The sequence below is a fragment of the Salvelinus fontinalis genome, chromosome 24, assembly GCF_029448725.1.
Source record: "Salvelinus fontinalis isolate EN_2023a chromosome 24, ASM2944872v1, whole genome shotgun sequence".
NCBI lineage: Eukaryota > Metazoa > Chordata > Actinopteri > Salmoniformes > Salmonidae > Salvelinus > Salvelinus fontinalis.
Window position 1 is genome coordinate 15415994 of NC_074688.1, and position 27642 is coordinate 15443635.

At 43.1% G+C, this 27642-nt stretch overlaps 1 protein-coding gene across 3 annotated transcripts in view; it reads left to right on the forward strand.

The window, feature by feature from the left end:
- LOC129821995 (limbic system-associated membrane protein-like) overlaps positions 1-27642 on the forward strand; it is a 726689-nt gene that overhangs the window by 664698 nt on the left and 34349 nt on the right. For all 3 annotated transcript variants that reach the window (XM_055879809.1, XM_055879808.1, XM_055879806.1), the window contains one exon: positions 19865-20097. In XM_055879809.1, coding sequence (XP_055735784.1) covers positions 19865-20097 — 233 coding nt within the window. The remainder of the gene's footprint in view (positions 1-19864; positions 20098-27642) is intronic.

Genomic DNA, 27642 nt, shown 5'->3' on the forward strand with positions numbered 1-27642 from the left:
GGTTTGAATAGTGTGAGAAGATACACTATATATACAAAGTATGTGGACACCCCTTCAAATTAGTGGATTTGGCTATTTCATTCCATTGCTGACAGGTGTATAAAATTGAGCACACAACCATGCATTCTCCATAGACAAACATTGGCAGTAGAATGGCCTTACTGAAGAGCTCAGTGTCTTTCAACGTGGCGCTGTCATAGGATGCCACCTTTCCAACAAGTCAGTTCGTCAGATTTCTGCCATACTAGAACTGCCACGGTCAACTGTAAGTGCTGTTATTGTGAAGTGGAAACGTCTAGGAGCAACAATGGCTCAGCTGCGAAGTAGTAGGCCATACAAGCTCACAGACAGGACCACGAGTGCTGTCCTCGGTTGCAACACTCACTACCAAGATCCAAACTGCTTCTGGAAGCAATGTCTGTACAAGAACTGTTCGTCGGGAGCTTCATGAAATGGGTTTCCATGGCCGAGCAGCCGAACACAAGCCTAAGATCACCATGCGCGATGCCAAGCATCGCCTGAAGTGGGGTAAAGCTTGCCGCCATTGGACTCTGGAGCACAGGAGTGATGAATCACGCTTCACCATCTGGCAGTCCGATGGACGAATCTGGGTTTGACGGATGCCAGGAGAATCCTACCTGCCCCAATGCATAGTGCCATCTGTAAAGTTTGGTGGAATAGGAATAATGGTTTGGGGCTGTTTTTAATTGTTTGGGCTATAGTACAGTAGGCCCCTTAGTTCAAGTGAAGGGAAATCTTAACAGTACAGTATACAATGACATTCTAGACAATTCTGTGCTTCCAACATTGTGGCAACAGTTTGGGGTAGGCCCTTTCCTGTTTAAGCATGACAATGCCCCCATGCACAAAGCAAGGTCCGTACAGAAATGGTTTGTCGAGATCGGCGTGGAAGAACTTTACTGGCCTGCACAGAGCCCTGACCTCAACTCCATCAAACACCTTTTCGATGAATTTGAATGCCGACCGGCAAGCCAGGCCTAATCGCCCAACATCAGTTCACGACCTCACTAATGCTCTTGTGGCTGAATGGAAGCATGTCCCCGCAGTAATGTTCCAGCATCTAGTGGAAAGCCTTCCCAGAAGAGTGGAGGCTGTTATAGCAGCAAAGGGGGGACCAACTCCATATTAATGCCCATGATTTTGGAATGAGATGTTCGACTAGCAGGTGTCCACATACTTTTGGTCATGTAGTGTATATTTGTTAAGAATCACATAGGGTATAATGTCTATTCTAGCTCTTAAAGGGGCAGTAGCCTAACTTATGTGTACCATTTTCAATTGCAGCATTATTTGTTATGCAGTTATTCTATTGCAATTTCTCTGTTACCAATCAAACGTAGATATTAATAGTATCTTCTGATTGCAATTATTATGTGTCATATTTGAACTAAATGCAATCTATTAGCTTCCAAAATGTAAGTATGTATATCTAGCTGCCCGGTAACACATTCTGATTAAATGGCTTGTCCTACACTTTGTAAAAACCCAGAGTTCATGTATATATATATATATATATATTTGTTTTTATCTAGGCAAGTCAGTTAAGAACAAATTCTTATTTTCAATGACAGCCTGGTGAACAGTGGGTTTAACTGCCTTGTTCAGGGGCAGAACAACAGATGTTTTACCTTGTCAGCTGGGGGATTCGATCTTGCAACCATTCAGTTATTAGTCCATCACTAACCACTAGGCTACCTGCCGCCCCTCTTGGTTCCTTTGTAAACATAACAATGTGAACGCAAAGAGGACTCGGACCACTAAATAGTTGGAAGTGAACTGGCAAAGAGTTGAGTCCTCATTCAAAGGCCAGAGTTCACTTTAAAGTACTTGGCGGGCCACGGCCTGGCTTTGCATTGCTACATCACTTTATTGTATAGAGCTGCTTCCCATTGTGTAGCAGCAGCTCCTCTTCCTTGCTAACATCATTTAGCCGCCAGCAATCTCATTAGCTTGAGTGTATCAATGGGTGTCCGTGACTGTGTCCTCAGGTGGCTGTTGTTTGGAGGCTGAGCGAGCTCGTTATTAAAGGAACATAATATTGAAAAATCATAGTTTCATATGCTGTTTCCTCCGGTGCTTGAATTGTGACGGTAAACACCGGTACAAAATACCAGCAACTCAAATGTTACATTTTTGGAGTACCAGAACCTTTTTTGGCACTAAAATAGGAAAGGTATGATTCCTCCATTTGGTACAGGCCACAGTGGAGAGTTGACGCTCTTGTAGTTGGCATGCCGTCTGGAAACATTTCACTGGGGAGACCCACGACAGTGTCAACATAGAGGGATCAGAGCCTCAACAGTGGATCTGAAGTGATCCGTCTTATCTGAAGGGGATGGGCAGCGACAGCCAGTGACTTTTATCAGTCTCTCCCTCCACCGGTCTGCTTTGTGAAGACGGCAAACTACATCAACTGGCCTGTTGCCAGAGGCAACAAATCATTTTGTAACCAAAAGAAAAGTGAGGAAAAGATTGCCACCAAGGTTAAATAAAACATAATTTATTTTAAATTGTGGGTAAGAGACGTTTACAACAAGCTGGCAAATATCCTGTAGTTTGGTGGCTTTGTTCATTTTCGTATTTCCTGTCTGGTGAATGCGGGGCCTGTTATTGGTGGGAGGGACGGCTGGCTGCCAAAGCCTGTCAGGACCCTGGCAGAGTGCTATTATAAATTCTTCACATTTTGGGAATTGAGCTCCTTTATCTGACATGTAATGGCCATTTGGTCACGTGGCAGGTGTATGAGAGGGTAGAAGTTCACTCCAGCGCTTGATTTCCATATGCCCCCTATGAAAGTTCACAACACTTGCTTTGTGGCTAAAGGAATGATGTGGAAGCTGTTCGACTGTGAAAAATGAATTGTTTTGTTGTTTTGAGGGTGGGTGGCACGGGCCTGACAGAAGCTGCAATGCCAGCAGGCCCAGATAATTGAAACACTTGTCTGCGTTGGAGGAATGCGAGGGCCCTTGCAGTTTGTCTGTGTGGCATATGTTTATAGAGTTTTGCTGTGCATTCTGGATCTTTGCTGGGTACTGAATACAGCTTGTGATAATGAATACCAGCTTATAACGAGAGCATTTCACATCTTTTCAACTCTTAATGATCGGCTATGAAAAGCCAACTGAATATTATTCATGATTATTATTTGACCATGCTTGTCACTTATGAACCTCTTGGCATAGTTCTGTTATAATCTCCACCCGGCACAGCCAGAAGAGGACTGGCCACCCCTCATAGCCTGGTTCCTCTCTGGGTTTCTTCCTAGGTTTTGGCCTTTCTAGGGAGTTTTTCCTAGCCACCGTGCTTCTACACCTGCATTCTAGCTGTTTGGGGTTTTAGGCTGGGTCTCTGTACAGCACTTCGAGATATTAGCTGATGTACGAAGGGCTATATAAAATAAACTTGATTGATTGATTGATCTTGTCAGGCATTTTCCCTGCTGTGGTATAATGTAGCTCATTGATTGCTGGAGGTTTCTTCAGATCAGACTCGGTAATAGGCAGCTGTCTGCAACCCAAAGACAAAAATGGACCATTAGGTTTTTGGGGGAACACTTTATGACATTGACCATAAACATTTATTTGTTGACCAAATACTTCAAGTTTGTCCTATACTTTCACAGTTATTTGCAAGCAATGTCAAGTAGAACACTCATTTTTCATGACCACATACTTTTACCACAGCTGCTATTACTTTAACCTTTACCTCAGGGGTTGTCCCAAGTTTTGCTGAGTGTCTAGCTAACATAATTATTAGGCAACACTGCAGGGTCTACATGAGCTCATTTGATTGCTCTTTTACTGCTTTGGTGCCACAAGTCATCCCCATCACTTCCAAGCCATCTGTAACAGGGGGCTTTTAAAACATCTATTTACTATCTCTCAGACAGAGGAAAAAGGAGTAGCCGAGCAGCTTATGAAGTAGGAATTATGTTCAATGTGCAAGTGGTATTAAACTCATACAGTATAAATGACTAGCATGTTCTTGGCCATTTCATCCTCTGCCCTGAGCAGCAAAACAGGAAGAAAAAAGAATCTAGCTGGTAGCATGTTAACAGTAAGGTGACCTGTGGAAATTGTCCGGTATGTATCTTACATCTACACTTACAATGTAACAAGCTTCAGTCCATTCATATGGTAGCTATATATTTTGTAGAGAGGGGCGTGGTGAGACAAGATCTGTAGCCTCTCAAAACTTCTGGTTTTCCTAGTAAATGATCAAATGGAGATGAAACATGCCACAAGAGCTTCCTACCTTGGAAATGTGCTTCACACAGCTTTGAGTGGATTGGATTTTAAGTGTCAGCAACCCCCCCCCCCCCCCATCCCTCCCTCCCTACCCCCCCTCCCTCCCTCCCCTCCCCTCCCCTCCCTCCCTCCCTCCCTCCCTCCCTCACTGGCCTGGGAACTCCAGCTGATCTTTAAGTTGCTGTATGTGCTCAAAGAGAAATAGCAACCTGCTAAACTATCAAGTGATTTGCCTTGGATGGCACGCCGCTCTCTGTGGGCTCCCGCCATTTCCTCCAGGTCGTCTCCTGGGGACACCCTGCCCCTGCAAGCACCTCTGCCAAAAGCTGCGTGTGTGTGTGACTCTGCTGATATTTGCTCAATCACTGCTTTTTATTTGTGTGCCTTGCTGAGTTATTGAAAGATGTTTATTGTGTGTGTGTGTGCGTGCGTGCGTATATGCGCGTGCATGCATCTGTCCGTGCGCATGCGCGTTTTCTTGTTTGCTTCATTGCATGTGTGTGTGCATGTTTGCGGATCTGCCCATTGCTAAATGGCTACCTGCCCAAACTCTATTGCTGTTCTATTTCTGCTCGAGTGGGGATGACAGAGTTAACTTATACCGTCTGTCAGTGAGTGTTTTGATGAATAATAGAAGTGTCTTAGTGCTGTGGTGAATGAGAAATGTGCTTGGGTCAGTGTTGCTGTGCTGAGGGTGAGGTGTGTTTCCTGACGGCACTGTTTGTGCCAGTGCTATTCCGGTGCTAGTCTGAAGTTCTGGAGAGGTTGCTTTCAGCATAGACTCTCTGCTTTGAGACACATTGCCGCATATTCAGACGTGTGTGTGTGTGTGTGTGTGTGTAGTGAGGGGTTATGTGTGTGTTGGGGAAGAGGTGTGAAATTGAACAGATGTTCCCCTCCACCAGCTGACATCCACTCCCATCCTCCCATTACATCATAATGCTTAGCTTGCTTAGCTTTTGGTTTCATGGGCCAGCAACTGCAGGCAGGAAGTTATGGGAGTCTGTTGGAGTCTTGTGGGGCTCGCTCCTGGTGTTCTGGACTTCATTTATTTGTGTAATTAAACCAGCAAAGCGTTGAGCGTTCCACAGAACCAAAGGTTCTCTGCGGTATGAGGTAGGATTTCATTTAGATGAAAGAAAGAAACACATTTTGATCTTGAGTGGCACTTTTTACGGAGAGCGCTACTGCGCTGCGGTCCTACTGCATTTTTGTTTTCATTCATGTCAGTTTGGAAAATCATCAAAGGTGATTTTCCTCTTGCTCTCCAGCTCTTTTTCATCCCACCCCAAATGCTTTTCTCTCCAGCATGTCACCTGTGTGCTTTTGTTTATTATTCAGGACTTCCAGGGAAACTCTGCTTTCAAAGGCGAGGTTTAGACACCTTTGTTTTGTCACTCACTGTCAGGCTGCTAAGGATAGTTCACTCATTTGAATCCTCGTGAATAGACACCAAAGTCATATTCTTCTAGCTCTTATTGCTTCTGTAGCTCATATGAAAGGGTGCCTGTGACCACCTGCCATCCTCTCAAGTGTCAATAAAGGAAGAGGAACACTCAAATCCCTAATGAGATTTGAATGGGCAGATGCCAGCCCTAGGAAGCTGGGCTGGATTGATATGGATGAGCTACAGAGGCAAGCACTTTGTTGCTCGTCCTCTGTGGTTGTCGATGTGATCATGACCAGAGTACGATACTACACTGTAAACAGAGAGCCATACCAGAACACAGCCGAACCACACAGTGATTATAATATTTAATAGTGTTCTACAGGAAAGCCGTCCAGTGTACGTTACGCAGCCGCATCAGTCTGCTGGAGGGGAATTGATGTACAAACATGTTTTGAATGTGCCTGTCTCTCTCATTGTGAAGCTGAGCAGCTCTCCACACAGGGGTGCCTTGTCTGGCCTTACAACGCCCAGTGCCATGGAGCTAATTCAACATTTAACTGACTGCTGTTTTCCCCCTATCACTGGGAGGAGGCCGCTCACTGCCAATACGAAAGATTGTCAAGACGTGTTCTTTCTCCTCGCATTTGGCGAGCGGCGGGCTGCTATACCCAAAGCAAAGGTTGCTAATGCTAATTGTGAGTCATCTGCAGTTCTCATTTGCACCAGCCCCGAGGACATGTGAGAGATTGGCCCTGAAAAAGCGTCTCCCCTTGTCATCCCTGCGTAGAGTGATAACACTTCAGCCCCATTTCTCACCAGCCTCTTTTCACTGGCAAACATTAAGTTGTTTTACCTGCAGCGTCGTTTTCTTCTCGGCAGTGGAAGAGAAATGATACACAGGCCGCGAAAAAATGAAAGACATCTCTCACGCCCCGTGACTGACAGCAACAAACCCATTTAAATGCGTTGAAAGTATGCACAGCGATTGTGGTTGCTCGAATCCATTGGTTTCTTTCTCCACGTAGGAGTTACCGCGTCGGATACACAAAGAGAGACAGTGTTTTGAACAAACAGGATTTCATGCTTGGAAGCTGGTCGCCTTCTCTGTTAATGCTTTAATCTGTGCAAAAGAACAAAATAAAATCCCGCTGTCTTCCTGCATTGTTTGCTTTAAAAGTGGCAGCAAACAACAACCGATGATGCAGTTCAAGTACAGTCTGGCCAGAAGGATGTTGGGGGGAAAAAGGCTGTAAATTCAGAAAAAGCTTCTGAGTTATTCATGTTGTTGTCTGAGTGGGTGGAATTCTTCTATTTTAACAGTGGCTTCCCCTTAAGTCAAATCTAATGGGGATTTTGGATGGCCCGTGGTGAAGGAAGACATAGATAGCGCTGCTGTGTTTTCAGAGTCCAGAGGGTACATCTGTAAGATAATAACAACCGTCAGGAGGGAGAGGAAGGGATTCACTCACTACTGTCGCTCTGGATAAGAGCGTCTGGCAAATTACTCAAATGTAAATGGAAGGATGAGTCAAGAAGACTAGATGGCTTTATCAACATTAAGCTTTATCGTGAGACATCTGGGGCTGTTAAAGAATGTAATGTACATACATTAAGTAAATGAACTTTGAGGCCAGTCTGAGCTATGAAAAATGTGTTAACAATCCTAGTTATAGCAAGTGTTTGGATGGTAGCTTCTCAGTGATAATGAATATTAGATGTGCCCATCTTCGCCAGTCAAGTATTTAGTCAGTCGTTCCAGCCTGTACTGTAGGTGATTGTACTTCTACTTTGTGATTGGCTCAGACCATTTAACTTGATTAATCAACACTTTAGCCTAAACTCGATGGCAGTGGTGATGAAACTACTGTAACCTTTAGAAGGTTCCTAAGCAGCCAGACTCAGAAGCACCTAGCTATCCACATAGTAGTGGTAGTGGCAATACAGTATATTACCAGATTGAGACACGCATACCAGAATAGACCAGAATAATTTTTCTATATTGGTCTGTAATTACATTTGAAGTGTAATAATTTCATATTAGTCATAGCTCATACATGTAGTGTGAGAAGTAGAGGGATGAGCTGTTTTATATCAGCTCTATAGACTGTGGTTGCCAGGTGTGAATGAGGGAGTCTTGTAAGAGGTTTTAGGGAAGTGGGTGAGGATGTGAGGTCCATCAAAAGCCTTACCCAGAATGCAAAGAGAAGTACACTGAAGTCTTTCTCAGACTAACTTAAGCGGCTAAATATAACACAATTACAGTTAGAAATGTTGGTTCTAATTGTTGGAAAAACACTAAATAAGCAAGTATAAGGCAACCATCACATTGTTATGTAAATAATTCTCCCTCTGTCTTCGTCACGAGATTAGTGACAATCCCATAGACCACACAGCTCTGGGAAGCTTCTAGGAAGTGTCCTCGGGCACGCCTGGGGCCCTTTCATTCATTCTGGAGACCTACACTACCTAATTCCCCTCGTACATGCTGAATGACATCCGTGTAAACATGCTTGCTTCTCCTCCCACATCTTGCAAGGCAAAGGGTTGCCTGTTGAACTCAGAGATGCTGAGATGAGCCTCAACGTGATAAAACCTGATGAGTTTTGTGTTTTTTGGCCATTTGATTTGTGGCCAAGGAATATGGCATGCAAATCCTTGTGAATAAAATCCTGGCACTGTAGAACATTCATATTATTACCTCAAAATGTTCTAAGATAATTAGATTGTAAATGTAATGTTATTGACAAAGCCACACCTATTCCCTGTATTTCCTTTCCTCACTAAAATATATTGTTTTGTAAACGTACACCAACGCATCGCTTGCTGAATTACCATTTTCCAAGCCATTCCCTATCCAACTCCCGCACGAGGGCCACATAAAGGGCGGCAGGTAGCCTAGTGGTTAGACTGTTGGGCCAATAACCGAAAGGTCGCTGATTGGAATACCTGAGCCGACAAGGTGAAAAATCTGCCGATGTGCCCTTGAGCAAGGCACTTAATCCTAATTTGCTCTGGTTGCACTGCACTACTATGGAGGCGCTGTACTACTATGGAGGCGCTGTACTACTATGGAGGTGCTGTACTACTATGGAGGCGCTGTACTACTATGGAGGCGCTGTACTACTATGGAGGCGCTGTACTACTATGGAGGCGCTGTACTACTATGGAGGCGCTGTACTACTATGGAGGCGCTGTACTACTATGGAGGTGCTGTACTACTATGGAGGCGCTGTACTACTATGGAGGTGCTGTACTACTATGGAGGCGCTGTACTACTATGGAGGCGCTGTACTACTATGGAGGCGCTGTACTACTATGGAGGCGCTGTACTACTATGGAGGCGCTGTATTACTATGGAGGTGCTGTACTACTATGGAGGTGCTGTACTACTATGGAGGTGCTGTACTACTATGGAGGCGCTGTACTACTATGGAGGTGCTGTACTACTATGGAGGTGCTGTACTACTATGGAGGTGCTGTACTACTATGGAGGCGCTGTACTACTATGGAGGCGCTGTACTACTATGGAGGCGCTGTACTACTATGGAGGCGCTGTACTACTATGGAGGCGCTGTACTACTATGGAGGCGCTGTACTACTATGGAGGTGCTGTACTACTATGGAGGTGCTGTACTACTATGGAGGTGCTGTACTACTATGGCTGACCCTGTAAAACAACACAATTCACTGCACCTATCCGGTGTATGTGACAATACAACATACTGTATTTATCTATTTACATTTTTGGGGTGTATCTCTCTCAGGCTTTCCACCTGGCAAACGGGCTCCACGATGGCTTTATCAAACATGGCTATGCCGCTGGATGCTTCATTAGCCTGTGGCCTGAATGCTGAAGCCGTCCAGCTGCCACCACGATGCAGGCTAGTAGGCTGGGTAATCAGCTCTGGACGCTCTGCCTCGCCTTAGAGGACGCAGCCACTCGTTGCCTGGCGCCTCATACACAACAGTCTCCCATTAATAATGTAGCAAGAGAGAAGGGCTGACAGAAACCTTTGCAGCCTCTCAAACTAGTTCAAACGCAAGCGCCGGCAACACGGGGAATAGGTGCTGGTGTCAGTCACCTCAGAGAAGGCTCACTGGGATAATTGCTAGCCTCTCCTCCTCTCTCCTGGTAGAAAACATTGCTCTTTGTAATTACTTTGGAAACAAGTAAAGTTAAAGGGGGGGGGGGCGAGGCTGACCCTGGAGGATTAGGTGTCGCGTTGATGATAAGTCCAATTCTCACTGTTCTCAGGGAGAAGATTAGGCTGATCAGCCCAGTGCCTGAGATCCCTGCTCCTGACTTCAATGCACCTTGCCAGGGGTCTCCATTCAAAGCCCCGGCACCGAAACGCAAACTGACATCTAAAGTAACCCTTCATCGATTTAGGCACAGCACCTCGAAAATAATGGATTCTTATATCTCTTAGATACTGATCGGCGAGTGGCAACTTTGGGCTGTCTTGATGTTGGAAATGGGGCTATATTTATTCATAGTTTTCTTATCACCTAAAGTGAATGGGGGAACAAGGCAGAGGTACAGAGGTACTTACCAGTGGCAGTTTAAGGATGAGAATCTAGGCTCATAGACATGCTGCTTTGAAATGTAGTCAGCAGCAATGAAGAGATCTAATATTCCAGCCAGGACTGAACTGATCCCAGGACTGCTGACCGTAGCTACCAAAGGAGTCAACAGGGGGCGGGTTCCAAATGAGAGGTGATTTGTCATATTTAGATCATTGTTACTCTCCACCCCACCACACAGCCTGCAGGTTCTCAGCTGCACCTGGAATATGAGTCATTATGGCCCACTGGTTGTTAACTTTTTTGGAGATCCGTTCAACATGACTGTACGCATATTTCACTGAAGTCATTTTCCATAGGAGATCCAGACTAATTTTCAAAATAAAATGTTGATCATAAGGGGGTTAACATAATATCAGAATTCTTAAACACGGTACCGGCCATTAATTTTGACAGGGAGCCCGTTTTACTGTGTGGACAGTGTGCCAGCTATTATTGTCCATACTTAATATTAGATTGGTCAAACGCTGCTTATCTTGCTCTGAAAAAGTAGAGTGAACAAAAGAGTTAGAAGTCACCGGTTCTAGGAGTTTCTAAAATAACAATATTTTACCCTGTGAAGTCCTTGTCTCTCTGCCACAGTTTCCCCTCCTGTTGACACATAAAGCACGGGACTGTCATGGTGATTAACGGCTCTCTTCGCACTGGACTCGGCGGTAGAAGTGTTTTAAATTGCGCTCCCGAATCCATCATAGAGCTGTTTGAGAGTTCTCTGAACCCCAAGTTCACCTTCAAACTACTGTCCCTCACATCACCCTCCCACACTGTCCCTCAGAGGTTCAGAACACACCCCCACAGCTGCTCCTGTACACACTGAAACCACCAACGCACGAACACACACACACACACGTGCTCTCACATACACACACACATGAACAAAGGAAAGCACGCACGCACACACACACACACACACACACACACACACACACACACACACACACACACACCATCAGAACGGTCACAGGTCCTACACACACAGTCCCTCTCATCACCAACTCATGTCATGACTATTACACAGTAATTTCTCGATCCCACTCTCACGCCTCCCACACACACACACACACACACACACACACACACACAAACACACACACACAAACACCCCCACACCAGCTCTCTAATACAATGTCTATCAAATTACACAGGCTACACAAAGAACTGCCACTTACATGATTCACCAGACACGTGTGTTTCAGGACATTATATTGTATTTGTGCTGAGATATATTTTTCTGTCTACCACTCATGATTGAAAAAAGTTAAATTAAGCAGAATCTTTGTGGTCAAACCTCAGGGGTATTCCAAACCAAAATAGCTAGATAAAATAAAATATCACATTGTCTACGGGGAGGGAAATTATAGATTGGTGCCATTGGCATCAAAACTATGAAATAACACATATGGAATCATGTAGTTACCAAAAAAGTGTTAAACAAATCCAAATATATTTTAGATTTTAGATTCTTCAAAGTAGCCACCCTTTGCCTTGATGACAGCTTTGCACACTCTTGGCATTCTCTCAACCAGCTTTATGAGGAATGCTTTTCCAATAGTCTTGAAGGAGTTCCCACATATGCTGAGCACTTGTTGGCTGCTTTTCCTTCACTCTACGGTCCAACTCATCCCAAACCATCTCAATTGGGTTGAGGTTGGGTGATTGTGGAGGCCAGGTCATCTGATGCAGCACTCCATCACTCTCCTTCTTGGTCAAATAGTCCTTACACAGCCTGGAGGTGTGTTGGGTCATTGTCCTGTTGAGAAACAAATGATAGTCCCACTAAGCACAAACCAGATGGGATGGTGTATCGCTTCAGAATGCTATGGTAGCTATGATGGTTAAGTGTGCCTTGAATTCTAAATAAATCACTGACAGTGTCACCAGCAAAGCACCCCAACACCATCACACCTCCTCCTCCATGCAGAGATCATCCGTTCACCTACTCTGCGTCTCTCAAAGACGCAGCAGTTGGAAACAAAAAATCTCTCATTTGGACTCATCAGACCAAAGGACAGATTTTCACCAGTCTAATGTCCATTGCTCGCATTGCTTGGCCCAAGCAAGTCTCTTCTTCTTATTTGTGTCCTTTAGTAGTTGTTTCTTTGCAGCAATTCAACCAATAGAGGCCTGATTCATGCAGTCTCCTATGAACAGTTGATGTTGAGATGTGTCTGTTACTTGAACTCTGTGAAGCATTTATTTGGGCTGCAATTTCTAAGGTGCAGTTAACTCTAGTGAACTTATCCTCTGCAGCAGAGGTAACTGGGTCTTCCTTTCCTGTGGCGATCTTCATGAGAGCCAGTTTCATCATAGCGCTTGATGGGTTTTGTGACTGCACTTGAAGAAACTTCCAAAGTTCTTGACACTTTTCGCATGGACTGACATGCGTGTCTTAAAGTAATGATGGACTGTCATTTCTCTTTGCTTATTTGAGCTGTTCTTGCCATAACATGGACTTGGTCTTTTACCAAATAGGGATATCTTCTGTGTACCACCCCTACAACACAACTGATTGACTCAAACGCATTAAGAAAGAAAGAAATTCCAAAAATGTACTTTTAACAAGGCACACCTGTTAATTGAAATGCCTTCCAGGTGACTACCTCATGAAGCTGGTTGAGAGAATGCCAAGAATGTGCAAAGCTGTCATCAAGGCAAAGGGTGGCTACTTTGAAGAATCTCAAATATAATATATGTTAAACATTTTCTTGTTTACTACATGATTCCATATGTGTTATTTCATAGTTTTGATATCTTCACTGTTATTCTACAATGTAGAAAAGTGTGTCCAAACTTGCTTATTTACAGATGTCTCAGGGTTTTCACACTCTGCACTTTAGATACCTTTAAAAGGTGAGGACCTTAATGAGTTATGAAGGAAGAATTCACTACAAAACAGTTCTGAGATCTGGGATGGGAAAATGTTGATGCTCAATATTTCAGAAGTGTGCTTTGCGCCGATAGGTCATGAGTGTAAACGAGGCCTACTTTTAACATAATAACAGACAATACTTCAACTCTTCAACCCAACACTGCAATGTCTTGCAGATGTTGTCAATTCTTCATATTCTCAAACTGCATTTTCTGCTAACATGATTATTCCCCAATGTCAAATTCAGTGAAATTCCACTCTTGCAGGAGATTATTAATATACATTGGTTTTAAAAGTTGCTGTAAATGAACTTTCCGATATGGTTTAGACGCATGTCTGATATAATTCGTTGCCGTAGAAACAATCTCAACCTGTTCTGGGTGTAAAAACAGTTACCCAAAACACCAGCGGCCTGTCTCAATTGATAACTGTGTTTGTTCCGGTCCTGGTTCACCTTGTTGTTAATGCATATGGTGTAATGTTGTCTGCCAGAAAGCTCCTGGTTGTGTCTGTAATGTATGGTCCATGTCTACACCACTCCACTCCAGAGCCAGAGCGAGCGAGACAATAGTGGGCGAATCCTCAGTCTTCACCCTCCAAGTGCGTTTAGGTTTAAGGATTTTTTCCTGAGTGAACAAGGTTCTTATAAGAGGCGACAGGAGCATGTGGCCAGCGCAAAGCGATTACCAGTTTCCCCCGTCACTTTAAAGTGATATGCCGCATGTTCCACAGTCAATTCCCAGCTACCTGTGACAGCAAGAAATTGGCAACGCTGAGGCCCACAAAATGGGTTTTTCACTTGAAATGAGCGAGTGCTTCAACGCCAGCTGTCAACTGAAATAAAAATCAGCAACTTCAGAGTAATTTAAGTGGTTGCTCTCAGTAATCATCTGGGTGACTGGTAGGTTTGTCTTGAGGCAATCTGTTGTAGTGTGTTGGGTGGCAACTTGGGGCAAGTCTGTCCTGAAAGCTCACTTCCTCCTTGTCTAACTTGGAATATTTGCAGGAAGACAGATTTACACCCAGGAAAATTTTACTGCGAGCGTCGACACCTTTGTGATTAATTATCAGCCTGATAAAATTGCATTTATTCCATCGTGTGTATTATTTTGTGGCAGCCATGCATTTCACAGCGTTATTCATATTCCTTGTGATTTCCACTCTTTCATAGAGAGAGAAAGCATGAATTCAAGCACGGAAAACCACTTTTTCTTGCAGTCACACATCAGGACCGTCTTGGCGTTATCTCATGGAACAGTGCCACACCACCCCTTCCGTTGCCCTCCTCAGACAGAAAGCAATTAATGGAATATCTGTACGCTTGTATATACCGTGGCTGAACTAGTGTGGGTATATAATGTACAGCTGGATGGATCATTCATTTTCCAACAACGCTCATTATTTCTCCTAATCTATCCACCTTTCAGATATGGAGATGAGGCATTTTGAGGGATGCCAGAAGTGTCCTTTAAAGATCGACTGTCGAACACACTTTTATCCAGACCATAGCCAGGCTTTCGTTTAGTACAAATTTAGCTCCGGTTTCTCTACTTTTTCGTACCAGCCATCTTTCTTTGTTCATCTCACTCTGTCAGGGCTGCGATGTGTGACTCGCAGTAATGTCGTACTCTACAAATAATCACTTTAACTGACAGTGTTTAGTTTTCTACGTACCTGACATATCGTTTCATGTTTGTCAGTTAAAGATATAGCCTGTAAAAAAAACTTAAACGCTTTGAATATGGAAAGTGTATAATCATAGCACTTATACCTTAATCATAAAGTAACCTCAATAACACAGGATGTAGAACTCTGCATAAACCATGTAACCATTAGGCTAATGTACGCATGCTAAATTAATTCATGCATGCACACACAATTATGGAGATATTGGGAGCACTATAACATTTCATGTATTAATAATTCTTTACTTATTAATCAAGGTAGCTCTCTGCCTTGGACCTAAAGACCACTGCATTAACACAAATAAATATCACAACACTGTTGTCGGGCAGAACAGACTACTGTGTCTTGTTGCAATTGTCTACATAGGTAACAAACAATCCAACCTTGTACTGCATGTTTTACTGCTGGTGTCAAGACGGTGTACAGGGAGGACATTTATCACAAATGAAACTTAGTGGACCTTCAAACTTGAACTGTTGTACACTTCTCTTGGGCTTTGATTGGCAGCGCCAGGACTGGCTGGCTGAGAGTAGAGAGAAACCTTAGCCATTGTCCAGACTGGGAGGAGAATAGCCTTTTATTTGGATTACACTCGATGTGGGGTATTTCCACTTGTGGACCAAGATGATGGACAGAATAAAACACACACTTTAGTTATTTTTTTTTACAGCTGACACAGACTGACCAAACAGCAATCCCAAGGTTGAAGGAAACGGTCGCTTTAGATATTAAAGGTGCACTATGCTGGAATCGCTCTGCCATTTCCTAATTTCAGTTTACGTGACAAAACAACCAAGTATAGTGTAGAGAATCATTGTACAATCTAAACCGCTGTGAAATGTATTTTCCATAACAAAAAATATTGTATTTTCAGCTGTTTGAAGCTGGTGTACAAAACCAAAAGTAAAAGATGCCAGAACGAAACTCAAGAATGGGAAGCATAGAAATAGCTCACACAGAACAGATCTACTGCTCCTTAAACTTGCTTTCAATGAGAATGACAGATCTATAACTAGCATGTCTGGGAATTTGGTTGGGTCGCCCAAAAAGTTACATAATACAGCTTTAAGATACATTTTTATCTTGTATAAGCCTATCAATTCATCTTGGAGTGTATTCATAAAAACGTCAGGTGCACCTCACAACCTCTTCAGAGCTCTCAGAATGTGGAGCGGATGGCCATTGGTGTTGCCAAGCTCTCAACTTTCCAGACAAGTAATACTGTAAATAAGCAATTTCAACAGTACCACTCATACCAAGACTTGAGTGGTCTTCTTATTCAAGATGACAGGTGCCTTGTCAAGTCTTGGTAATTAGAGGCCTCTGTGCCAGGGCAATCTAACCTTTAGCCCTCCCTCAAGGCCACAAGCAGCAGAGAGAGCGCTATTGCAAAGGCCTCATAGGGACCTGTGCTAATAGAGCCACAGCCAGTGATATGTAGAGTGAATACTAATCATTCACAGTAGCATACTCCAGTACCCTTGCTGTCCAGAAGCCTTACCTCCTTTGCTGTTACATTCTCTTCCTCAGAGTACAGTATTAACATGTCCTCAATTGTTTTTCCCTATGGATCATACCGAGGGCGTTTTACAGCAAATTATTTTCTAATGTATATAATGTATTATTTACTGTGAGGGAAAAGGTTGCTCATCTCAGGTTTATCCTCTGTTGTGGAGGCACAATGTGCAGAGAGCGCATCTCAGGAGGTTTAATCGAAGCAGGATGCCCTTGCCTTACATCCCCTTGACTAGGATTCTCAGAGGTATTATCTATCTCACAGTTGTTTTACTCAAGCAATCTTTTCTCACCTCCACGACTGGTTTTGCAAGACAGATAAACCAGCAGTCACTGTGCTATTAGGATGCATCTCAAAATAATCATCTCCTAGTTGACTGATTATTCAGACAGTGATGAATGTGAACCAGGAGAGCAAGAAAAGGTGCATGAAGGGGAAATGTTCCAATGTTTTGTGGCTATTTAAAGGCTTTGTTGTGGAAAAATGCCCAAAGACAAAGGAGAGGGTCTCAATCTTTCCAGATGCATTTATGTCACAAGCACACAGCTTCTTCCTCTGGGGGCTGTTCTGAGTGAATCATGTTGAACAGAAGGTGCTAAGTGTTCTGGGAAAAAGTAATTCAAAGGAGGCACCAAAAGGTGAAAGGAGCATCCTCAGGTAACCAGCAGCCTCCAATCTTTTGGGGGGGGGGTTTTCTCTCCCCATTTCTCCCTTTTCTTCATTGTACAACATGTGTGTTCTGTTGCCACTGTGGGTTTATTTACTTGTACAGTTAGTTATATTTGCTGTATTTGCAGCATCTAGGATAGATTGATTTCCCGCAGGTCTCACCCTATGGGCTAGATTCAGATCCAGGGGGCATTGTTTTTTTCCCCCCTAATGATATCAATTCCTTTTAAGTCTATAAATAAAAGGAGACTTTTTCTCACCCTCATCATTTTTCTTTTAAATGCATCATTACACTCGGTGGATTTCATTAACAACCTTCAAAAACATCACACTTCCCTTTTGAACCAAAGCAATTAATGTGACCCTCACAATAAACTCTGTCAACACAATTTTACAAGAATAATAATGATTTGTGTTTCAACCCACTTTGCTTAATTTCGTCTTTTGCGTCGATTCAACAGTATATCAGTAGTTCCTAGGGTCTGTAATATTACCAGAATTTTCTTAATGGCAGACGTGAAATTAATTAGTAGGTTGATTATTATGTACACTATACACAAACATGGCTAATTAATCACCTGGTTGTTTATGAACGTGTGAAATCATTAGTCCTCTAAAGACATTTTTATCTGGCATCCGTTGAGGGCCGTCTGCTCTGTACTTTACCTACCAAGGGCTTTTCTATTCCTCCTAGTTTTTAAGCGAATGCACTGTTCCCTCTAAGCCATGTCCTTGGAGAATACCGATCACCTTCCCGGAAATACACTTAACCTGCTACCGAGAACGTATATGGGGCGAGGAAATGCTGTAAGGGGAAAAGATATGACCTGGTTTTGCCTTTTTCCTCTGTGTGCCACGTGCAAACAGAAAGACTTGTTAAAGGAACAGCCCCCCTCACAAACCAAAGTAGAAAAATAGTTCGCCCATGACCTGCCGACATAATTCTCCATTCTTTTAATCAAAACAGTGTTACGGGGGGTTTGGTCAGGTTTATTGATCGCTCGAAAGAGAGCAGGTGTGATTATGTAAGTGAGCTGGTTGTTTTTTCAGTGTTTTTTGTATCCTGCCTGTAGAGCAGCTGTGCCTCCCAGCACCCCCTCACACCCCCTCAGCATGGTTCAGTTCAGTCCGTTCTGCTGGGGGAAGTATGAAGGGAGTACATGGGGAGTAGCTGTCTGCCAGAGCGTGGCACCTCTCCCCTCTCATTAGAGTCTCCCACTCTGCATCTGCTGTCTGTACTGGGAGCTGTGGACTTCCCCCACAGCGAACCCTGCAGCATGGCCGTGGCCCAGCTCAGCTCAGCAGCACAGGCATCCGTCAAACCCACCAGACCCCTGTCATCCTGCCTGCCTCACCACCTGCCTGCTGCTCGCCAAAACAGGGGTTGCTTAGAGACAGGCAGGGAGGGAGGGAGAGAGGGAGGCAGGAGCCACTTGCCTTCTAGGCCAGCAGCTTATTAGTTTGAACAGGAAAAAGGTTTGGCTGGCGCCCTGCATGCGGTGGCCAGGGGGCGTTGGGGCCTGCGGAGGGTTTGTGAAGCGCGATGAGGAAACTACTGTGCTCCTGCTGTAGTTCTGCTCACCTGACGGGGAGTCCAGGGTGTGTCTGATTGGAGGGCAGAGGGTTAGAACAGGTTCCTATTGGCTGATAAAGGTGTTGGAAAAAGCTTTATTTAAGAGACATGTACAGTATCTCAGATGTCATGAAGTGATGTCATGGCTATTGGGTATTATTCGGGGTTTGCCTGTGAAGGGTGGAGTTTTTTTTGGAATGGGTTAAATTCCCAAAAAGCATCTCAGAGTAGCAGTGTTGGTCTAGGATCAGGTCCCTTCTGACAAAACTGATCCTAGATCAGCATTCTTACTCTGAGACGCTATACAAATACAGGCCATTATTAAGATGGTGACTCTCCCAGATTGCTGATAAGCCACCTCTCCTTCAATAGGAAAGGCCACAGTAGTGACACAACTGCATGTGAGAACCCCTCAGGGTCATCGTGAAACAACTTCTGCTCCCCGACTAATTCACTTTCTGTTTTGAATACACCCGATATACTATGTCGAGCGGCTGAGTTTTCAATTTGCATTTCCGGCGTATGTCTGCCATGTTATATTATGCATGATATCCATTCTCATCGATTCAGACGTCCCCTTACATTTATTCATTAAGCAGGCGCTCTAACACACAGAGTCGTAGGCGTCATACTTATACACTGCATAATGCTCTGACAGCATGCAACAAGCCGAGGTAAACAAGAGGATACTGATGTCCTATTTAATCAAGAGGAGAACCATCACTGTTCACCTACATATATATGTGGTCCTCTGTAGCTCTGTTGGTAGAGCATGGTGCTTGCAACACCAGGAGAGTGGGTTTGATTCATGGGACCACCCATATGAAAAAATTAATGCACGCATGACTGTAAGTCACTTTGGATAAAAACATTGGCTTAATGGCATTATACATTTATCAGAGGAGAGAGCAAAGCAGGAAGAACTGGAGAGAGATAGGAAAGAGCTTAAAAGAATATTGTCAAATCTACTTCCCCAGAGTCAGATGAACTTGTGCGTGTAGTTTGAAGAAAGTTGCTAACTAGCGCTTGCGCAGTTGCTAACTAGCGTTAGAGCACTGACTGGAACTCTCTGGGTATCTGCTAGCATGTTCTCAGCTATCCCTCAGAGATGCCTCAGATTAGGAGGAGTAATTTTCATTCCAATAATTAATATTTTGTTTATCTTTGGTCACTACATATAGTGGTCTCTCCCTATATACAATAGACCTACATAGATTTTAATAATAATTTCTCGCGGTTCTGGCGCATAATTCTTTACAAATCAACCTGATTCGTAACTTGGTTAATTTCCTCTCTTTTCTCCTTCCAGGTGTTACGTGGATGATAAGGTGTCCAAAGTTGCCTGGCTCAACCGATCCAACATCATCTTCGCTGGGGAGGACAAGTGGTCGCTGGACCCGCGTGTGGACCTGGTGAACAAGGGCCAGCTGGAGTACAGCCTTCGCATCCAGAAAGTGGATGTGTACGACGAGGGCTCCTACACATGTTCCATCCAGACCAAACAGCAGTCCAAGACCTCTAATGTCCATCTCATTGTCCAAGGTAGGCACTAGCACAATTAACCAATCAATCAGCCAATCAATCAGCCAATCAATCAACCAATCAATCAACCAATCAATCAACCGATAAATCAATCCAAAAAGTGTATTTATAATGTCCTTTTTACAGTAAAAGTTTACAGTAACCTGGCCATTGTTAGGTTCAGAATAAACAGAGTAAAAACTGAAACGGACGACTATAAAAAGCTTTAACCAAGTTTACTCACCCACTGTGTCATACAGCTGCAAAGACAACATACAAGCCACACAAGTACATCTTTATATCTTTATACCCCCCCCCCCCCCCCCCCCCCCCCCCAGCAGTGTCTTCTCTTTTCATCTTATCTCGAGTTGAATTCCACATTCCACATCCCTTCCACATCCCTCATGGTCCAGGTTCCTCAGAAACTGGTCTGCCTTATCAAGAACTGAAATTAGACTGTTGCCCTTTGCCTCCCTCCCTAGGAACGTTCATATTCAACAATAACATATTTGAACAGAAATGAACTTTCTGCACTTCCCCTTTTCTCACTCAGTAACTTTCCACCCAACTAGTTCCTCTTGACCCTTTCTTGACCCCTAACATGTGCATTACTTATGTATGTAAAATAATCAATAAGTTCTAGTATGGTAACATAGATAAGTATATTTCAACCATGTAGATGGCTGCTTGTCTCAAGACTGACAGCCCACCATCGTCCTCCGTCAACCAGCAGCCCACCTATAGGTCTCTGTAATCTCATTGTCTTCCATATTATCGGGACAGCTGACAGGGAGTTCTCTTTAGCTGTCAAGAACTCCTTATCAACTGTCCACACAGTATGAAAGACAAGGAGATGTCTGTCTGCCCGGCAGAATGTAGATCTGAGGCCCTCACTGTGAGGTCTTGTTTCTTGCCGTTTCCCCTGAAGCAATTTCCAGTAGTTCTTTATCTTTATCTTGGTACACTTGTGCTGCACATCAAACCTGAAGCTGAAATTCAAGTTAACCCCTTAACGTTGATTAGTTTGTGCTATAATGTGTTTGTTTGTGCAATAATAGTTTGTGCAATAATAGTTTGTGCAATAATTGTGTCTATATTTTGTCTAACAGCCCCATTGATATCAGCACCACCCCCCTATTGGAAATTCATCTCAGACAAATAGTGATTAGGGATGGAAGAGATCCTAAAATAGCATTTTACCATACAAAAGCTACAGGAGAACGCCGACACATAACGATGGACTTAATAAGAGCTGATCTATTAATAGCACTAAAAGTTCAATACATGAATTGATGCTTGTGCCGTGTTCTAAGTGGATCTGTCCCAGCAAATTCTTCCCTGTTACCAGAATCCCATTGGGTTCCATTAGACACTGCTTGATCGTTGGTATTTCCAATGTCGTCTTCCTGTGTTTCCATTTATCTGCACATATTTCGTGACTTTGACATTTAGAGCTAAACATTGATTCTACATTGTATTTCGTCCTTCTTTACTTTTTTCTCCAATAGTCCTACTGTAGACTTCAACTGTTATGTGGATATGGGCTGACATTAGCCTGGTCCCAGATCTGTTTGTGCTGTCTTGCCAACTCCTATGGTCATTTTTATAAAAATGTGACAGCTTACTTCTTCCTATGTGAAGCATTTCATTCATTTCCTCTCCCTCCATGCTGAAACTATGGCTTCATATTGAAAGCATATCACATCCCACTGTGTTAGTAATAGTAGAATTCTGATTGGCTAGAGGAGAAAGTCGCACCGTCATCACATCATTCAATTATCCAACACCCATTTACTGCTGAATACAACATTTTTTGCACATAGCTTAAGGGGGAATGTCTGCCGGATGAAGTGTGTGTGGTTTCCCGTTCAACGACACAAACAAAAAAATCCAAAAGCTGAGTAAAAAAAGTGGTATGAAATGGTATGAACATTTTTCCAACCGCAGCAGAAACTGCCTCTACCTGCTAGTTAGCTATCAGAGAACATGTTCATGTAACTGAAGCTGACACAATTTCTGCAAGCAGGGACACCAGTGTAATTGGAAAACAAATGATCAGACAAAGTACATTTTCTGTGAATAATAAAGCCATGGACTTGCAGCACGCTTCTAGGCACCGGTGCTAAAAGACAGGGTCATTGCACATGATTTGAATCACAATATGGCGATTTTCCCAACCCATTCGCTTTTGAGGTACCCGAGCTAGCCGTTGACTTGGAGCCATTGAAAATCATCCGTGTGACTAGGATACCCCGACTACCATTGGTTGACTTTGGTGTTTGCTAAGCATATGACAGTGTGTCAAGAGCAATTTGTGCATTAGTGTATGCTGGTCATGTGCCAAATGTTTGAGACCATTGAAATCAGTCATTAAAATAGATCCCATGATGGTTTCCTATTGCAGCAGGCAGCAGTCATCTGTTTTTTTGTGCAGCAAACAGCACTGCTTTGTCAGCGGATTTTTATCAGAATTGATTTGGTCGCTTATAAATTAACGTCAGCATTTTTCATTCTTTGTTAAGAAATCCAAATCATTTAAATTAGAGTGCCAAGCAGCAACGCGGGGTCTTAGCAGACGAGCACACAGATCTAGCATGCAGTGAAAAGAGATACTACTATAAACTCCTACTTGTTTACCAAATAAGTCAGATCAAAGATTTTAACTACTTTGTGTTTGCTTTAGCATCACCGTATGTATATCCATTTGCAACCTCCATCTGGGTTTCCTCAGCTATCTTTCAACGCATTAGTTTTGCTATTTAGTTCATGATTAGGATGAGCTAGCCACATACCACATTTTGAGTCAATCAAAGTGGCAGTTAATGAAAGGACGTTTTTATTTCTTTTTTATTTAACCTTTATTTAACCAGGTAGGCCAGTTGAGAACATGTTCTCATTTACAACTGCGACCTGAATTGATTGACATTACATTTATTTGGTCATAAAAATTGCTCTCGAGCTAATTCCAATTTCATGTTCATAATGATATATCAGTGTAGTTTCATCTCAATCATCGTCATAAAGGATCTCCATAGTGATTCCTTTATCTCCGATCAATACAGGGGTGACACAGAATGGCTTTGTCCACATTTAGCCCTGAATCACAATGGGGTGGTATTTAATGGGGTGATCCGAGGCACTTACTAAGGAGATGGTGAAGGCAGTATGCCACTCTAAAGAGCGGGTGGGAGGTGCAAGCAGTTCTACTTTGAAGTCTGCACAAGGAGGAGGAACTGACCTTTACCAATTATCATGGGACAGTCGGAACCTTTTAGTGGTCCTCCAGGAAGCCATCTCCCCCACCCACCTTTCCTTGCTGAAAGGCTCCTTATTGCCAAGGCCATTGTCAGACATATTGTGTTACTAGTCTGTCTTTTTGGTGGCAGCTTTAACACTTCAGCTACCAAGTGGATCGGTGGCTGCTCCTGGCCGCCAATCCACGCCCCTGCAGAAGAATGGCTGTCTTCTCCTTGCCCATTATTTTAGCGATTGTGTGGGAGGAAGAGAACGCGACACACTACACAACTGCAGATATTGTCTGTCGCCTTTGAACCTATTAACGAAACGGACTCCTTGATGTTTTAATGAAAGAAACAATTTAGTATTCCGTTTTCTCTTTGGCTGACTTGGCTGAAATCAAGGGGAAAAAAGGCATCTCCTTTAATCTTTTTTATGCTCGGCAGAAGAGGCACCTCATGCATTTAAATGGGGCCATCCCACGGACACACGTGACTTCAGACACATCAATAGGGCTTCAGGTGTAGGGCTGCCATGTTTCAGAGGATAAGTAGAGGTCCGTCCCATCATTCCTGGAGAGCCTCTCCTTTTTCCACTTTCCAAGACTGTAATATAGATGGCCAACCTCTTTAGATGTTATGTATGGAAAATGGAGTGCTGTCCTGGCCACATGCTCTCTGTCTCACCTGGCAACTGGTCTGAAAATATCCTCTCCCCAGCTATGCTTTAATAGGGTCCTGTCACTTATGTCAGGCTGTCTCGACCCTACAACAGTCCTCAGGTCAGCAGTATGCTCATTCTTTGCACTCTGCCACTCATCACAGGTCGTTCACATTGTTAGGGCCTTGCTCTCACTCTTATCGTCAACTGTGAAAGAAATGACCAATGGTCCAATTTCAGGACTGAAAAGACTTAGGCCTCAGAACTGTGAATAGCTTGTCCTATCAATCATTCAGTCCTAGAACCCAATAGTAGCTTTTTGTTGAAGGGATCTGTGCTATTGTTGGATTAGTTGACTGATTCTGCTCATTCAGACACACATCACATGCACTTTGAGGTTATTTTTGTATACAGTAATCCCTCGTTTATCGCGGGGGTTACGTTCCGAAAATGACCCGCGATAAGTGAAATCCGCGAAATAGAAAACTTTTTTTTTTTTTACAATTAGCAACTATTACATGTATACAAATACAGTGACTCACGTGTAGGCCGTTTCACTGCTCTTCAGAGCGTTTCGTCGACATTATGGGTTTAGGAGATGTTCGAAATTACAAGATAATTTGGCCAACTTAATGTAAATTTGCCAAGCTGTTTTATGTACGTACACATAACTGCACGAGACGACAAAATGATAGCACAATTCGTAGCATGTTTTGATACAAGAAGCGGGAGTGAGTTTTTAGCGAATCAGAATGCAGAGCACAATGCACCAAAAAAAAAAAAAAAATGCATTATGAAAATCCGCGAAATAGCGAATCCGCGATAAGTGAACCGCGAAGTGGCGAGGGATCACTGTAATCAAAAGTGCTATATTATTAATATCACTACAGACGATAAACTTTATTTGAAATGAACAAAATAATGATTATTCTCTGAGGGCTTAAAGGCCCAGTGCAGTCAAACACACACACACACACACACACACACACACACACACACACACACACACACACACACACACACACACACACACACACACACACACACACACACACACAGACACACACACACACACACACATATATATTCAGTAGCAAGAAAGAATATGTGAGCCCTTTGGAAATACCTGTATTTCTGCATAAATTGGTCATAGGATTTGATCTGATCTTAGTGTTTTTTGTAGTGAAGGCAGCTCTAACTAACACCTCCAGTCTTGTCTCATTGATAGTCATTAACCTAAGGGTTCACATAGTTTTTCCAACCTACACTATGAATGTTTAAATGATGTATTCAATATAGACAAGTAAAATACACAATAATTTGTGTGTTATTAGTTTAAGCACACTATGTTTGTCTATTGCTGCGACTTAGATGAAGATCAGATCAAGTTTGATGACCAATCCAGGTAATTCCAAAGGGGTCACATACTTTTTCATGCCACTGTATATATACAGTACCAGTAAAAAGTTTGGACACACCTACTCATTCAAGGGTTTTTCTTTACTTTTACTGTTTTTTACATTGTGGAATAATAGTGAATACATCAAAACTATGAAATAACACATATGGAATCTCTGCATATGTGGTTCCCACCATAAAGCATGGTGGAGGGGGTGTGATGGTGTGGGGGTGATTTGCTGGTGACACTGTCAGTGATTTATTTAGAATTCAAGACACACTTAACCAGCATGGCTACCATAGCGTTCTGCATTAATACGCCATCCCATCTGGTTGGCACTTAGTGGGGCTTTTATTTGTTTTTCAACAGGACAATGACCCAACACACCTCCAGGCAGTGTAAGGGCTTTTGACCAAGAAGGAGAGTGATGGAGTACTGCATCAGGTGACCTGGCCTACACAATCACCTTACCTCAACTCAATTGAGATGGTTTGGGATGAGTTGGACCGCAGAGTGAAGGAAAGGAAGCGAACAAGTGCTCAGCACATGTGGGAACTCCTTCAAGACTGTTGGAAAAGCATTCCTCATAAAGCTGGTTGAGACAATGCCAAGAGTGTGCAAATCTGTCATCAAGGCAAAGAGTGGCTACTTTGAAGAATTTAAAATATAAAATATATTCTGATTTGTTTAACACTTTTTTGGTAACTACATGATTCCATGTGTGTGATTTCATAGTTTTGATGTCTTCACTATTATTCTACAATATAGAAAATAATTCAAAAATATAAAGAAAACCCTTGAATGAGTAGGTGTGTCCAAACTTTTGACTGGTACTGTATGTACAGTTGAAGTCGGAAGTTTACATAAACTCGTTTTTCAACCACTCCACAAATGTCTTGTTAACAAACTATAGTTTTGGCAAGTCGGTTAGGACATCTAGTTTGTGCATGACACAAGCAATTCCAACAATTGTTTACAGACAGACTATTTCACTTATAATTCACTGTGTCACAATTCCAGTGGGTCAGAAGTTTACATACACTAAGTTGACTGTGCCTTTAAACAGCTTGGAAAATTCCAGAAAATTATGTCATGGCTTTAGAAGCTTCTGATAAGCTAATTGACATAATTTGAGTCAATTGGAGGTGTACCTGTGAAGGTATTTCAAGGCCTACCTTCAAACTCAGTGCCTCTTTGCTTGACATCATGGGAAAATCAAAAGAATTTGGCCAAGACCTCAGAAAAAACATTGTAGACCTCCACAAGTCTGGTTCATTCTTGGGAGCAATTTCCAAACGTCTGAAGGTACCACGTTCATCTGTACAAACAATAGTACGCAAGTATAAACACCATGGGACCACGCAGCCGTCATACCGCTCAGGAAGGAGACGAGTTTTGTCTCCTAGAGATGAACGTACTTTGGTGCGAAAAGTGCAAATCAATCCCAGAACAACAGCAAAGGACCTTGTGAAGATGCTGGAGGAAACAGGTACAAAAGTATCTATATCCACAGTAAAATAAGTCCTATATCGACATAACCTGAAAGGCCGCTCAGCAAGAAAGAAGCCACTGTTCCAAAAGCGCCATAAAAAAGCCAGACTACGGTTTGCAACTGCACATGGGGACAAAAATGTCTACTTTTTGTAGAAATGTCCTCTGGTCTGATGAAACAAAAATAGAACTGTTTGGCCATAATGACCATTTTTATGTTTGGAGGAAAAAGGGGGATGCTTGCAAGCCGAAGAACACCATCCCAACCGTGAAGCACAGGGGTGGCAGCATCATGTTGTGGGGGTGTATTTCTGCAGGAGGGACTGGTGCACTTCACAAAATAGATGGCATCATGAGGTAGGAAAATGATGTGGATATATTGAACTAACATCTCAGGACATCAGTCAGGAAGTTAAATCTTGGTCGCAAATGGGTCTTCCAAATGGACAACGACCCCAAGTATACTTCCGAAGTTGTGGCAAAATGGCTTAAGGACAACAACGTCAAGGTATTGGAGTGGCCATCACAAAGCCCTGACCTCAATCCTATGGAACATTTGTGGGCAGAACTGAAAAAGTGTGTGCGAGCAAGGAGGCCTACAAACCTGACTCAGTTACACCAGCTATGTCAGGAGGAATGGGCCAACATTCACCCAACTTGTTGTGGGAAGCTTGTGGAAGGCTACTTGAAACGTTTGACCCAATTTAAACAATTTAAAGGCAATGCTACCAAATACTAATTGAGTGTATGTAAACGTCTGACCCACTGGGAATGTGATG